The sequence below is a fragment of the Danio aesculapii genome, chromosome 2 (genome assembly GCF_903798145.1).
Source record: "Danio aesculapii chromosome 2, fDanAes4.1, whole genome shotgun sequence".
Classification (NCBI taxonomy): domain Eukaryota; kingdom Metazoa; phylum Chordata; class Actinopteri; order Cypriniformes; family Danionidae; genus Danio; species Danio aesculapii.
Genome location: NC_079436.1, coordinates 23,798,664 through 23,815,215, shown reverse-complemented (window position 1 = coordinate 23,815,215; position 16,552 = coordinate 23,798,664). Strand labels below are relative to the sequence as shown.

Sequence of the window (16,552 nt, the reverse complement as noted above, 5' to 3'; positions counted from 1 at the left end):
GTTCAGATCTATTGCACGACGCAGATATGATACATCATCAAATATGAAGTGCCGGATCTGGTAAAACATGAACGCACCTTTCCCTTCTGACACTAGTGGAGCACAGGGAATCATGGGACTGATCATGACACGAAGATGATGTTCACTGACAAATGTAGATTCGGCTGCAGCGAATAATGGGTTAAAGTTCAATAACAATACCACAGTATAGCCAAAATAGTGCTGTGTTTGTTCCTGTCATTTTTCAGATTTTCTGAAACCTACGCTGCAACGTGCGATTCGTCGGCTTTTTGTTATTAAGTAGCAGCAGAGACTATTATGTATGAGATTTTGTCAACCTTTGACAGGGACTTTGTCGGTAACTTACAGTTCACATGGACCAGTTTCTTCTTCCTCCAGATCATAACATGTAAGTGTCATTAAAATTGTTGCCTCGTTTTGTGTAGTTAGCAAAATATGTGTTTAATTGTGTGTTGTAACTTGTAATCGCTCCACGCGGCTTGTAATTAGGAATCTATTATAGATCAGTGCTTGTACTGTATCTCTCAGGTTAAATCTTTGTGGGCTATTCACATATTGCATCCAAAACCACGTTGAAAACGCAACGTGTGTTTCTTCCTTTACCGATTTAAATGCCTTTTTGAACTCGCAATCCTCTGCCGTTTGCCTTTGCTGTGACCACCATCAGCTGTTCCTACACATGTGCGGCACAGTCAATTTTCAAAATAGTTCAACTTTTGGCACTGTGTGGATTAATACTGAATGTGTGTCATTGTTATTACTTGGAGTTTTAAAAGTAGAGTGTATGCTGGTATTTAACTGCATTGCTTTAATGCATTCCTGCATTGTGCTCTCACATACTTTGTGCTAATTCATAACCATGGTGGCCATTTCTCTCTGTCTCGCATTGAACCCAGTTGACCAATAACAACAGACTTGGTCATGGGACCAATCAGCACAGATTAGCCTCGCACAAAGGAGGGGTTTGGGAACAAATGAATCGCTGAACAAATCATATGGGAGTCGTTGGGATAATTAGGTAAAAATAAATGCATATTATAAGACAATGAAAGTGTTTTTTGACCTTGCATGCATATCAACCTGCTGTTGGAGACCCCAAAACCAAAATATGACCTTTCATATAACAGGGGCTCTTTAAGTTTAATGGCATTTTACTTATTAAATTTATGTAATTTACTCACCCATTGTGCCCATTGTTTCAAGATGCCATATAATTCTCAAGTGTTCCTGTTACATATTTGTGTTATTTGTGCTCTGTTTGTGTTTTCTCTCTCTCGCTCTGCTCTCCCATATCTGCTTTCATTATTCACAGGTTCCGTTCATTGGTCTCTTCAGCTGTCAGTCATTTCTCCCCCGGTTACGTCATTCAAACGTCACATCCAATAAGCAAAGACCACCCTCCATAAAAGCGCGCGCCAGACCACTCACCAGCCCTCTCTCTCTTTTCCCTTTCTTATCTTGTTTTCTTGTTGGTATGCGTTACGAAAAAAACCCGTCTAACTGTGTATTTTGTTGTTGCCCGTTTCTGTGTGCACGTTATCCGTCCGTTATTTGTAGATCCCTCCATTTCTCTGTTTAAACGTTGTTTACAAGGCTTGGACGAAGCGGACAGGTAAGAAGGTCACGTGACATACATTTTGCAACACTTAGGACTACTCTTCTGTATAGTACATTAGGTTAGGGGCGAGCGCCACCCCTTGTACTTTTGGATAGATAGATAGATAGAGTAGACAGTCAGGACTCGGAAGACTCTTCGCGTGCTAATTATTTTGTTTCACATAGTTAGTTAGCTAGATGCTTCTGGGAAGTTAGATTTAGTTTGGGTTTTGTTCTCTTCGTTTCTTTAGCGCCGCCCACGTCCCTTCTGCCAGCTGTCCTGTCTTTGTATTTGTTTCAGTGTTGTAAATATTGTAAATAGTATATTTTGCCTTACTTTATTTTCTTTATTTTGGATTTATTCTTGTTCTATTATTCTATTATAAATAAAAATCCCAATTTTTACACAAACACAAAAAAACAGGTTTTAACTTATAGTACATCAAAGAATTTTTAGTGGAAGCAAAAACATGCTGTTTTTAATGCTCATAGCTCATTCATTCATTCATTTTCTTTTCGGCTTAGTCCCTTTATTAATCCGGGGTCGCCACAGCGGAATGAACCGCCAACTTATCCAGCATATGTTTTATGCAGCGGATGCCCTTCCAGCCACAACTCATCTCTGGGAAACATCCACACACACTCATTCACACTCATACACTAAGGACAATTTAGGCTACCCAATTCACCTATACCACATGCCTTTGGACTGTGGGGAAAACCGGAGCACCCGGAAGAAACCCACGCGAATGCAGTGAGAGCATGCAAACTCCACACAGAAACGCCAACTGACCTAGCCGAGGCTCAAACCAGCGACCTTCTTGCTGTGAGGCGACATCACTACCTACTATGCCACTGCGTCACCCATGCTCATATCTCTTTAAATGAAAATAAGCTGCTGCTGCCAGCCCCTTTTTCCAGAAGCATTTACAGCATATTACACTAGTGCATTTATGAGATGTTAAACATCTCATTTTAGATCAGAAATGCTGGTTGTCTGTTTCAGTAAACATGGGCTAAAATGCAGACATTTATAAACTTTTAACATTTAAAAGCCACTTTCATGTGATCATTACTTGACAAATATGAATATAAATATCAATGCTGGCAAAATATGTGCATGTCCAGTGAGCATGAATGGTCAAATATTATGCATTTTACATTGTAGACTGTATATATAGTGTATATATATGCCAGATTGGAGTGTTTTTATTCTAAAATACTGCTTTAAAACAGTGTAAATGCAATGTAAATTTCTTTGGTTTTAGCTTCTTCTGCAGGTACTTTTTAATGCTTTGAAATTGTATTATTTGCATGCATCTTAAAGCTATAACAATTTATATGTCTGATATACACCTTTTTGAGCAATACTTTGTTGTTTTTTTGCACACATTCTACTTCTAATAAGGAAATAAACATGACAGACTGTGTGCACCTCAACCAGATGAGGAATAGTTCGATTCTGTTGCCAGCTATCTATACCTCCATATTTAAACATACATCTAAATACATATATGTGCTATATACTAATGTGTGCAGGCTGGCAAACTGCCTATTTCAGTAGAGATATTGTAACCTTCCCCGACCTCAGTCTGTACTGGAAACTATTTGCATTTTGCATTTTGCACATCCTTCTCGAAACATGCGTAAACTTTCAAACATGGCATCTGCACAACAACAACAGTTTATATATATGGATATTATATTACAATACACATAGTGAACATGCCATCCAATGACAATCTTGCTAAGCGTAGGTTGATGAGTTTGACATATAGGCTTATAAGTAAGTATAGGGTTTTAATTGAGTTTTTTATGAGATTTATGAGATGACACTGAATGTATTTGAGCTGCCTGTTTTTCTGTGATATGTGTTGCTGATGTGCTGATGTAATTGTGTGGTGAAGCCAAAGTAATAAATTTCCACTTGGGGACAATAGAGAAAGTAAAGGTTTACATACTGACACAAACTATCCTAAATGTCTAAATATATGCATGATTGTACACATACATATCCTAAACCTTACATTAACCAATGACATACTGTATTGTAATGCAACTTTGAGACCAATGCAAAGAAGAAAATCAAGAGGTCTCATTTTTCGGAAAGTCTAAATGTAGCCTGAGCACACCTGAGAAATTTAGCTTGGTTATGTTACAAAGGGTAACACTGAGCAGTATTCCTAACAGTAGAAAAATACTCTCCGCTGGGACGTGCAGCCGTAGGACGAATTACATTTTCATCATCTCTGTTAACATGATATAGTATATTCTTCCTTAAAACAAAATACAGGTAATACAGGAACCTCTAGAGGACACAATGTTATGATGCCCTTATGCAACCATTTGGATTACTAACATATAGCAGTAGGAATAGATCTGGATGATGAGAAACTGTCCTTTGCAATTATGTCTACTATGACTATTGTTCCTATTCTCAAACTCTCAGCTGTCCTGGAAATCAATACATCACCTAGAAATGCTACCTTTAAATAGGAGAGGGCAGAAATAGACACAATTAGAATAGCACTTCTACTGTAATCCTCATCTTTCAGTTGAGCATCCACAATAAAGGATGTTTGGGCGAGAGAGACTTCCAGGAGCGAGGCTGAACTTCTAGATCAGTCACTATGGGACGCATCAAATGTCACAAAGAGGGATTCAGCAGAAAAGAAATATAAGGGAATTAGAATAAGACCCTTCAAAAGCGCAATTACTGTATATACTGACAAACTTGTGATCAAAGTCACTTGTTATTGGGGTTGCCAGATTTAAGCAGACGGGCACTGCACTGCACTGCAAATATCTAATGTAAGCTGTTCTAGAATGTTATGTAGTCTGTTATTTAAAAATATATATATTTTCAAATGAGTTTCATGAATATATTTTCTGCACTATAACTAGTATTGTGTCCTATCTTCTCTTTGCTCTCTATTGCTGACACTGAAACTTGACCTGCCTTCACTAAATGCAAATTAATTGATGAGAAATCATGATTGGATGGTAATTCTTCCAAATGTGGGACCCTGGAGCGCAAAACCAGTCTTAATTTGCACAAGTATATTTGAAGGAACAGCCAACAATACATTTTAATAGTCTAAATTATTATTTTTATTTTATGCCAAAAATCCTTAGAATACTGTTCCATTAAACTATCATTCATTGAACGTTAAATTTCCCACCGTAAATATATCAAAAGCTTAATTTTAAAGAGATAGGAGCTTGATTTAGACAACTTTAAACGTTGATTTTCTCAGTAATTAGATTTTTTTGAACCCTCAGATTTTAGATTTCCAAGTAGTTGTAAATCAATCAAATAGTCATATCCTAACAAACCATACACTGCCTGATAAAAAGTCATGTCGTCAATCCCAGTTGTAAGAGCAACAAATAATAACTTGGCTTTTTTGGAAAAGTGGCAGAAGGTATATTTTTCCGATCTATCATTTGTTGAAATGCATCCCAATCATCACAAATACTGCAGAAGACCTATTGGTATTAAAGTACAGTATTAAAGTAACCGTAAAATCCTTTACATTATTCTAAAAGTGGTTTCTGAAGTATGATGTGACACTAAAGATGAAAATAAATAAGAATAAATTAGATTTTTAAATACTGAGAAAATAATTAATAATAGTTAAAGATTAGAAAAAAAATTTATATATATTTTACTACACTACCTGACAAAAGTTTTGTCGTCAATCTCAGTTCTCATGGACACAAGATTGGACACAAGATGAAGAAAAAAAATCATGGTTTGGGGTTACAATTAGTATGGGGGTGTGCGAGAGATCTGCAAAGTGGATGGCAACATCAACAGCGTTAAAAACATTTACAAAGGTATTAAAACATTTGTGGTGTCCATTACATTACAAACCACAGAAGAGGGCAAATTCTTCAGCAGGACAGCGCTCCTTCTCATACTTCAACCTCCACATCAATGTTCCTGAAAGCAAAGAAGGTCAAAGTGCTCCAGGATTGGCCAGACCAGTCACCAGACATGAACATTATTGAGCATGTCTGGGGTACGATGGAGGAGGCATTGAAGATGAATCCAAAGAATCTTGATGAACTCTGGGAGTCCTGCAAGAATCTCTTTGTCATTCCAGATGACTTTATTAATAAGTTATTTGAGTCATTGCAGAGATGTATGGGTGCAGTCCTCCAAGCTCATAGGAGTCATACACAATATTAAATATTTTTTTCACTGCACCATGAATTTATGTTCTATACTGTACATTATTTCTGTTAAGTGACAAGAATTTTGTCTAAGCAAAGTCAGACCTTACTGTCCTAATTAAATAATTAAAAATCAAGGCATGATCATATTGTATTTTGGTAAAACAACTTTTGTCAGGTGGTGTACATAGACCTCAATCAAATGTATTACGTTTTCAGATAATGTACTGTATACATTTCATTTTTCAAACATTGACCCTTATGACTGGTTTTGTGGTCAGTAGTTACATATATTTAATATGATCGATTTTTATTTTATTTGTGGTAAAAGACATCTAACTTCTCTCAGCAATAATGTCATTTTATGAATGATGAATACAGGACAAAACATGATGTGTCTGTTTTTTTAAAGTCTGGACACTTTAAAAAGCTGTCCTGGCAAAATTGAGATGTTTATTCACAGTTCTTGTTTCTGACTGTTGACATATTACCCTACTAAACCTGCCATGTTTTAGGATTTTGTTTTGCCATTTTAGGCATTACTGTACCATCACCTACAAAACACACAAATAGAAGAAACACTCTCGAGAAACTTACCATCTTTCCTGTATAAGGAGATCTCCACCTTCCTTTCTTCAGAGCCCAGTAAGGCTTTGGCCATCTGGGCCACCGCTGGTCGTCCAGTGTGTGGTCCATACAGAAAACTGCAGGTACACGGTTTCTGCATGACCTCTGCACGCGTGTAGCCACACATCCCACAAAAGCCATCATTACAGAATATGATGGCACAGTTTTCAACTCGAGCATTGGCGATGATGAATTTGCGATCTGTTGAGGTACAAGACAAATAGAAATGCTAAAGTTTTATTAACAACCTCTGTGAGGAAGAAAAATTGAGCTGCAGTTCGGAATGAATGTTTAGCTCAATTAAAAGATCTGCTGAAACAGCAGCTTACTGAAAATTTTAAATCATTTGGTTGTACATACAATAGTTTACTTAAAAATATGAATAAAAGTAAAACTAGTATTATATTTAATTAACAATTCTTACATATTTAGATAGTAAAAGTGAATGTTTACTTAGCTGCTCTGACACTTTCACTCCAGTGAAGTTATAAATTACATTATTGTTAATGACAATTAATAATCATCAATGACAATTAATAATAAAATAATATTAATAACAAAATCTCAATAATAACAAAGACATAGATAAGTATAAAATTTAATAATAACAATAGTCATCAGCATTAGAAACTGTTTTAAAAACAACATAATCAATGCACGTTCTTAAAATAAAAGTCATTCACTTACTTTGACCCTCGAATTTGCGAATGATGGTGTCCAGGAAGGTGTTTTGAGGCGCAACGTGTCCCCGTCGTACAGGCATGTTGTCCTACCACAGCAGGGCAAAAAGTTCTGCAAGTTCCTCGACAGCTTGTGTTTGCTTGAATATGAGCGATATATCGACTCTTCCGCGAAGTATCACACAAGCTTTACCTTCACACCCCATCGACGTAAAAGCAGCACGAGAGCGCGTCTCTTCAAAGTCTCCAGTGATTACGCGTTAAATCTGTCAGTGCGCGCATCCTCGAGCTCAGTAAATCAGCCGTCTCTCCAATTACCTCACGTCACCTGCTTCCCTTTTTGTTTGCAAATGGATGCAAATTAACTTTCTGTCCCAGTTCACTCAATCACTTTCTCCGACGCGCCGCAAAACAGCCCCTCTCTGTGTTTGGAAGCGTTTAAAAATAAAATTGACTAAAATTGCATAGATTGATAGTGAATATGGAGAGGCAGTGAGAGGATCGTTGGGGAGGGGGAGAGTCAAGGGTGTGGAGGAGCGCATGATTCACTCATCCTGATGTTACCTCTCCATGTGTCAGTGTTCTGAGAGCGCAAATCCGATTTAAAGTGTCATACCGCGATTGTAAGTTCGAATAGGTTGAGCTCAAGCTGTAATTCTCACAACTGGTAGCAGAAAAGCTAAGGGTCTACTGGGTCTACTGTGTTTGGATAACACGAATGGAATGACCTCCAGATGATTTACATGCATTTGCATATAACATTTAAAGTTATAAATACATATAAAATATAAAGAGGTTTTATTTGTTAACTTGAAATTACTACAATTATTAAAATATATACATCTGCTGTGTTCATTTTAATGTTATTATTGCATTTACTAAGGCATTTTTAAAATAAGAAAATACACTCAAAAAATAACTCATGGGATGAACTTAATTTAATTGAAGGCTGTATCGCCAACTAAAAAACAATTTACACAAATAAATGCATTTGAGTTGGTCCAACATAATTTTATCAAATAAAAGTTTCAATAAATTTGTATTTTTATTTAACTTAAACTCAAAGGTCTGATAATATCACATATGTCTATTATCTGTCGTACATTTCAAAGTCTCTGTTTTATTTGAAGTTATCCCAAATGAACTAAAAAAGCCATTTTTAAGCATGTTTCATGAGCTACATATACAGTTGATTGAGATTGATCTCAGAACTACTTTTAGGACAGTTATTGCTCACTGAGCAAAGCAACAAACTGCAGTTGTATTAATTAAGCTGCCAACACCCAAAGCATGGGTGCTTCTACAAGGTGTTTATCTCAAAACGCAAAGCATTACATGAAAGTCTTCTAAATCTAAAAACTAAAATAAAGATTAAACTCTAAAAAGTCTTTTGATTAACTTTAAACACCCAAGATTATTTTTATTGTCAACATTTGCCTCTCTTAATTTAATTCCATGCAAAGCATGCTGGGAACTACAAATCCCCAAACCAGGTACAGTAGTTGGACCAATACAATTCTTTCGTGCTGTCCCAACACAAAACACTTAAGTTAACTCAGGGGTTTACAAAATTAAGTGGACTGAACATAAAACAATTAAATTAGCCAAAGAAAGGACAAGAATTCTGTTGTTTCAGCTAATTTTAAACAGGTAGTTTGAACAAGCACCAGAAATATTTTTTTTGTGTAGTATTTGATTATGTCATCAATACACATTGAACTACATAAACAGATAATCAACTGCATTTTTATTATCTAAAAGAGGTAACAGTTGAGGTAACAATACAGTTTAGTTTAACATGAGATAACTGCAATAGTTTGCAATATTATTTTCCTTCACTTCAGTTAATGTAAAAAGACATTCATTTAAAGGGGCATCTAAACCTCCTTCACTTGATCAAGAGTTGGCTCCCAAAAGAGTGTCCGAAGAGCGAGGCAAGTAAATTCATAATAATAATTATAACTGTTGTTTCTCTTTTAGTGACTGCTATAAGCTTATTTGGATCACATTTGTCAAATAATATTATTAGCTTCTTAGCCTATGTTATAACTGTTGGGGAGTACCTAGCTACAAGTAGTTTAGCCACTGGTTTAGCTACATTTTGACAGTAGCTACGTTTTAAAATTGTACTCACTATTTTGTAAAATACACCTTTGTGAAAAACACAGCTTCGATGTTTACTTGGAGGAAGTTACTTGTAGAGTAGATACATTTTTAAAAGTGTAGTTTGACTGAAGCTTAGCTGCTGATAGTTAGCTTGTAGATTATCAAGCTACAGTTTCAGAATAACTTCTCCAACATTGATAATGAGCTGTTTATAACATACAGTACACACATAAAATTTGTTCACTTATCGATAAAATCATAGTTTCGGGTGACATGCACAACTGATTAGATTCCAGCACTGTGACTCTGTCAGTGTTGCATAGCGTGTACAAGACTGTGGGTATGGGTGTGATCCTTTGATAGGGCTATGTTTTGCTGATTACAAATATCAACAACATTTTCCATTATTTATGAACAGCCAAAAATAAAATGTTATTAAAGAATGTTTGTATCTGTATCTCTAAGGAATATACTGTATTTGTCCTGTACAAGACTCAATAATTGCAATGCAGCCATATTCCACAAGATGGCAACGTCTAACACTCAATGATGATGTGTCGTTTCACATAATTACTGCACCCTTTAAAAACCCTTCAAGAAATAAATTAAAAAAAAAAAATGGTATTGTTTGAATGGCTTTATTATTAAGCAATTATACTTGTTGGTAGAGCCTTCAGTGAAGAAAATATTAATTTTGAAGATGTTGAAACAATATTTTTGAGAATATTACTGAGCTTTCCATGAAAATGAAACTATTTATGCACTGTTCTTGAGCAAATCTAAAGGCCACTTTTTGAAATTGATATCAAAATATCAGGACACTGGGAAAGTTTTCATATATAACTGGGATGAAAAATAGTTTGATCAGTAAACAGAAATCTATGTAAAATTTTAGTATTCTCAGAAACCCAATTCTCTCATGTGCGCTTACACAAAATAAATAAATAATTGGTTATTCTCATACATGTAAAGTTTTCTAAATACATATAAAACTTTCAAATTAAGCTCAAAGTTTGAAGAGCTTCAAATACTTTGAGATATGAGAAGACTGAACTCAGTTCTAACACAACTAAAGTCTTATCAGAATCTAATCACAGTGCAGGTCAAGGTGTGTGGATGTGCATTATACAGTCTGTAATATTCTATTTAGAGTGCATGGTAAAATGCTGAAGTTTCCTGTGTAGGAAGGAAAAAAATGAAAGTTTATTTCTATATTTATTTGTTTTTAATAGATAGTAAATAGATTTTCTTCAACTGTCTATAATTTCTCAAAATGATGTCTTTCAACATGCAATTTTATTTTAGCCTTACACAGGATACGAATTACAGGGGTGTTTGACCATACTAATTAAAACTTGATCCCTCCTGAAGGACATCAAAACAAAATGGGTTTTAGGGAGGTGAGGGTTGATCTGCCTTTTAAGTAGTGCAAAATATTTGTAATAATTTTTGCATATCAAATAATAAATAATAAATAAATACACTTTTTCACAGATGTTTTTCGTGATCATCTATTTATCACTGCAGGGATGCAAATCTGTCACTGTTTGGTGAAACTGGTCATATTATATTTGTCTTTGGGAGAAAATAAAAGAAAAAAGATCTGAATTTGAAAATGCAGTGAAATGCTCTTCAAAAGCATTTTCACATTGACATTACTTTCTATTGTTCAAATACATCAACAGCACCTACGTTAATTATTATCTTTGCTTTCTATTTCCATCTAGGGATGCCCATCTCGAGGCCTCTTGAGATTGTGCAGCTCCACTTGATCAGATTCAAGACCTGTGAAGAGATGATGCCAACGATCCAAGGACTTTGAGGACAACATGCAGTTAATGCCCTTCATTGAACATGTACACATAGGCATCGCCTTTTTTTGAAGGACACTATACTACACTGTAAAACCCAATAAGTTACGGTAACTCAAACCATTTTAGAAAACCGATTGCAACAAACCATTTAAGTGCAAAAACTAATCTTAATTAGTTCTGTGAACTTAATCCATTTGAGTAAACAAAGCAATTTGAGCACAGTAAAACCCAATAAATAAAGAGAACTCAAACCAAGTGAGTACTGTAAAACTATATAAGTCAACTCAAATCGTTTGAGGAAATCGATTGTGACAAAGGATTTGAGTTAAAAACTAACCTTTATGAGTTTTGTGAACTTACTCCATATACTGTAAGTTAAAGTAATGAAGTATTTAATCAACTCATTACCTTCAACGCTGAGTTCAAAACTCTTTTCAAATGAGTAGAATTAACTTTCTGTTAATTTTGAGTTAACTACACTTATTTCATCTGATAAAGTTGACTGTTAGTTTTTAAAGTGTATATGACTGCAGTTTAACTATGTTCACATACAGTGTCTGCCCTATACACAGCTTCTTATCTTTTCTGATTTTGATCATAATGCAGTAACGTGCACCTTTTGTTAAGCTTTGTTGACTTTGTAAACTTTGTTGACACGGTTGACTCGGTGGCTCAGTGGTTAGCACTGTCGCCTTACAGCAAGAAGGTCACTGGTTCGAGTCCCAGCTAGGCCAGCATGTCTGTGTGGAGTTTGCATGTTCTCCCCGTGTTCGCATGGGTTTCCTACGGGTGCTCCAGTTTCCCCCACAGTCCAAAGACATGCGCTATAGGTGAACTGGAGGAACTAAATTGGCTGTAGTGTATGTGTGTGAATGTGAGAGTGTATGGGTGTAATGGGTTTCCCAGTACTGGGTTCCAGTTGGAAGGGCATCCGCTGTGTAAAACATATGCTGGATAAGTTGGTGGTTCATTCCACTGTGGCAACCCCTGATGAATAAAGGGACTAATCCAAAGAAAAATTAACGAAATGAATAATCTTGAATTTAAACATAATACTTCTGGATCGCATCATTATGCCTAAAAAGTTATGTTTAATAAATCGATGCATATATATTACACAAACTGCTAAAAAAATCATGACCCCTACACTGACCTTACACGGTTTTTGTTGGCTTCAAATGTTTGTATTTATTTATTAGCATTTATAATTACACAGATCCTTTTGATTTCAGAAACGACCCTACCTTGCAGAAAAAAAACGGCATATAAGCCTACTGGTAAGGGATGTTTTGATGTTAGTTTATGTTGGTTCCTTACTAGTCCTTACATGTTTTTGCTGGTCTTGTGCTAGTCCTTGACCAGCAAAGCGCCAGCATTAACCAGCATCAAACCATACCTTACCAGCATTTGCTGTTTCAGCAGGGTTCATGGTGTAAAAAGGTTCTTTACAATAAGAAAACTCTTTTCTCGAACTTTTCTCAACAAAAATACAAAGTGATTTGTCTCTGTCTGACATTGTAAAAACACCGCTTTTACCACTAGCAAGATTATGAGAAGAGTACAAACGCAGTCTATTTGAAAACAGATGTTGCCATCTGCTGGCGTGCAAAACACATCACATGATTAAAAATAAAGGTACTTTTGAACAACCCACAGGTTTAAACGACCAATGACAGAATGGAAACTCTTATATAAAATGCTCCTTTTTCTATGCGTTTACAGCCGTTTAGTGAGATTTCTTTTAGTCTTGAGTGCAAACTTAACTACACACGCACGCACACACACACATACTCATATATATATATATATATATATATATATATATATATATATATATATATATATATATATAATCACGGCAGCTGTATAGCTGCTATGGAGGTTGTTTATGTGTATTCAGCAAAGTGCCACCACCGAGACATTTATCAGCCACTCTCACATGACTGGTTGTGTGCTGTCAGCATGGACCCATCAGTCCTTTCAGCGTATGTTACTGCTCACACCCTGGAAACACAGCGAGTCACTTTCTAGGCCTGGTTCAAACACGTTTTAGGAGAATTACACTGATCTTCAAAAATCTGTGCAAACAGAAAATCGCCAAGCAGTTTTAGTGATAGCTGTGCAAAAGAAACAGGAGCGACATTCGTCACATCCAGTCCTGAATGGAGTGATTGTAGAGAACACGTTTCCTTTGAGGGATGTCAGGAGGGGGTGGGGCAGAAATGTGGGCTGGTATTAAGGAATACCACATTGTGCTTAGCCCTTTGTTCTCATCACTTTGTGCATTCTTCTATGACTCAGCCACAGCTAACAAAGAATCGCGACTTCCCTCTCAGCATTCTCAGGTACAACGAAGAAAACGCATTAACAAAAGAGGAAGCACCAGCTCTGTGGTAGGGCAGACATTTTACCCGAAGCATCGGAGGGAGGAGTTGAGTAACCCCTTATTTGGTTGTAAGGGATCATCACGTGGGCAACCGCGTCTGAACAACAGTTGTGAAAAAGTCAGAGAACTTCGCACTCTGGCGAGTCCAGGAGTTTTGGGGTGAGACTGAGAGAAAAAAAGACCTAAGAAATAAAACAGAGCACATGGTGTGAGGGAAAGATGCCTACTAACTTTACCGTGGTGCCGGTGGAGGACACCCCATTATCAGACCTAGACTGTGATGGAGATGGACTAAAAGAAGAGGACAAGGAGGAGCCAGAAACGGTAGCAGGGCACTACTCAGGTGAGAGCTTTCTAAAAAAAGTCATGTCTGGACTTGTATAAACAGAGGAAGCAAGACTTTTAAATGCTTGTGTTTTCTTTAAAGTAAAGTAACTGTGCTGTTGGTCCATCCTCAAAAGCAAACGAGTGCCATGTTTACTGCCATGTGTTTGTGACATTATCCTCATGGAGTGTAAACAAGTGGCAGTTTCCTGACGCCCCTTTTCCATTTTCCTGTTTCTCTCCTAGTCTGTGACGTCTTTCGCTGTTTATTTTTAGATAAATTGCATACTGTTACACCACAAAGCAGAGCTTAAAGCCAAGGTTGCAGTTGCACTAACCTGAAGTGTACTTTTGTAATCTATTCCTTAGCTCTGGATTTTCCTTCTTTTGTGTGTTCCTCTCAGAGTTAAAGGGATAGCTCGTCCATAAAACAAAACTGGTACAAAAAATTAAACCTGGACTCTGAATGCAATGCAATGCAATGCAATACAAACTAATTTGGATTAATGCTTGTCAAATGTGTAATTTAATGTCAATGTAAAAAAAAGATGAATTTCTGTCATTATTTACTTACCTCCTTATTGTTCCAATTAATCATACAATGTTTTATTCCGTAGAGCACCAAATAAACAAGTTAGTAATTAAGTAAAAAAATAAATAGTTTTAGTACAAAATAAGTACTAATTCTGATTTGATCAAAAGTGGACAATGCTAAATACAAGTATAAACATCCATAGCAACATGAAAATCATTATTAGAACATTTTAATTACACAAAGTCTAGTACAACAGGATCTTTAAAGGGCACCTATGATGAAAATCATCTTTTGCAAGCTGTTTGGACAGAACTTTGTGTAGATATAGTGTGTCCACAGTCATATTGGAGTGATGTAAGGACAATAAGTCTTTTTTTTTTTCTGAGGTAAAAATAGGATTTAAATCCCTCCCATTTTGAGGCCGACCGCAACTTGATGTAGGAGTGCGGTTTCCGCACCCACCAATTTATTTGACAGCCATGTATTAGCGTATATCTGTAGTAACGCATAAAATCATATTAACAAGACAGGACCTGCGCAAAGGAACTGGGACTAAAAGATCTGTTCAGCTGGATGTGATCATCAATCATCATCAAATGTGATCAAGAATGAGTTTTACAAGTTTAGAACGTTTTTAAAACAATGAATGTTTCACCGCTGGGAATGTTACAGCGGGGTTTTTTTTTACCGACTTTACTTCATCACCAAAGCTGCATGTCTGTACAATTATAAAAGAAGACGCTTCAATCCCGGTTTGTTGACGTTAAATCAGGTTTATTTTGTACATCAACATAACGGATATCCATACATCAGTGGTTAGTAATGTGTTTCCTGTCACATTTTCCGTGCAAAAACAGCGCAGTTGATAAGTTTAATTGATAAGTTAAACGCGCTCCGCGTGTGTGTGGATCTGTGTGTATATGCGTGAACTTTGTAACAACATTGTATGTGACTCATCGTTGCAGAAATGCTTAAATTAACTCCACAACAAAGACATCAAATAATAATTGGGAAAGTTTTCACTGTAGTATTTCTCACAGACGTTATATGAGATCTGCTTCCTTCATGTCTGTCACTGTGCTGTTTATCTGACGCACACGAGGCGGAGGTTGAGGCACACTCTGACAGGCACGGGGGAATGGTGGGCAGAGAGAACCAGCAATAAAGCCACAGGCAACTAAAACAACTACATTGTGTTCAGAGCAGAAAATTTCAATATTCTGAAAGGTATAATAAATACTCTGATGGGTGTTTTGAGCTGAAACTTTACAGACACATTCTGCAGACACAAAAGACTTGTCTTGCATCTTGAAAAAGGTGTAAAATAGGTCTTTAATGTTCTTTAAAATACAAATATTAACTACAATAAAAAACAGATTTTTTTTAACTGATCTCTAAATGGTTCTTTTTGAGGATTTGCCTTTCATAATTTAGTTAAATATGCTTTTGACCTGGCACTTTCAATCCACAGAGTGTTTGCAAAAAACAACAAAAGACAAGCCATTTAATTCTTGAATAATATGAGAATTATTATGTTGAAGTATGGCACTGTGATGTGTAAGGTGAAAAAAAGCACAATGATTTTAGCACAAGCCCGCATTGTTTGACATGGTTTTGTAGATACAAAAGCTGTTTTTTCATGACATTTACCACTAATTATTTGCATGTTTGTATGCAAGTTGCACAAACATACTTTACAATATTACACTGAAAGATGTACACTCATCAGTTTATGGACCTTTCTCTTAAAGAAATCAGGAAGATGGACAAAACAGTGTCTCAACCACTTGCGTCTCTCATTTACTTGTAATGTGATTGACTAAAACAAATTGGTCACCCATGTAAATAGGGTCTTTGTGTAATTGAAAAAAGCTAAGGCACTTTAGAAATTATATTTTATGTTCCACAAACAAAACAAAGAAAGTGTCTCACAGATTTGTAACAAGATATAAATAAACAAAATGAAACAAAAAACAAATATACCTATTTTATTTATGTAACTTCATGAAAATAGGAAATTGTGGTCTGCAGTACCAGCAGTTATTCAATGTTCTTTCATTTTCTTTATAGCCCACACACGCTATTATCCTAAAGTTTATAGTTTTCATTCTCATAAGTATTGTTTAATGCAGATGCTTCTTTTATTTGTGTTAATGTGTTCGTATGGGTGTGTGGCAGCGCTCATAGGTCATCATTATGGAATTTGCCCTCTTCCTTTAAAATGACCTATTTATAACTAACTGTGACAAAAATAAGTTTAATTGTGCTGTTTCCATTTGGAAAC

General features: G+C 36.0%; 2 protein-coding genes across 5 annotated transcripts in view; one reads left to right on the top strand and one right to left on the bottom strand.

The window, feature by feature from the left end:
• The window catches only part of kcnh2a (potassium voltage-gated channel, subfamily H (eag-related), member 2a), a 97,877-nt gene extending 90,691 nt beyond the window's left edge, over window positions 1-7,186 (bottom strand). The window contains exons 1-2 of the mRNA XM_056475487.1: window positions 7,111-7,186; window positions 6,394-6,624 (exon numbers count right to left, since the gene is read on the bottom strand). Coding sequence (XP_056331462.1) covers window positions 6,394-6,624; window positions 7,111-7,186 — 307 coding nt within the window. The remainder of the gene's footprint in view (window positions 1-6,393; window positions 6,625-7,110) is intronic.
• A 6,125-nt stretch (window positions 7,187-13,311) lies between these two features.
• The window catches only part of slc12a7a (solute carrier family 12 member 7a), a 41,057-nt gene continuing 37,816 nt past the window's right edge, over window positions 13,312-16,552 (top strand). For 3 of the 4 annotated variants that reach the window (XM_056475474.1, XM_056475447.1, XM_056475440.1), the window contains exon 1: window positions 13,312-13,752. In XM_056475474.1, coding sequence (XP_056331449.1) covers window positions 13,629-13,752 — 124 coding nt within the window. In that variant the 5' untranslated portion in view covers window positions 13,312-13,628. The remainder of the gene's footprint in view (window positions 13,753-16,552) is intronic. The other variant, XM_056475466.1, reaches the window with a different exon arrangement.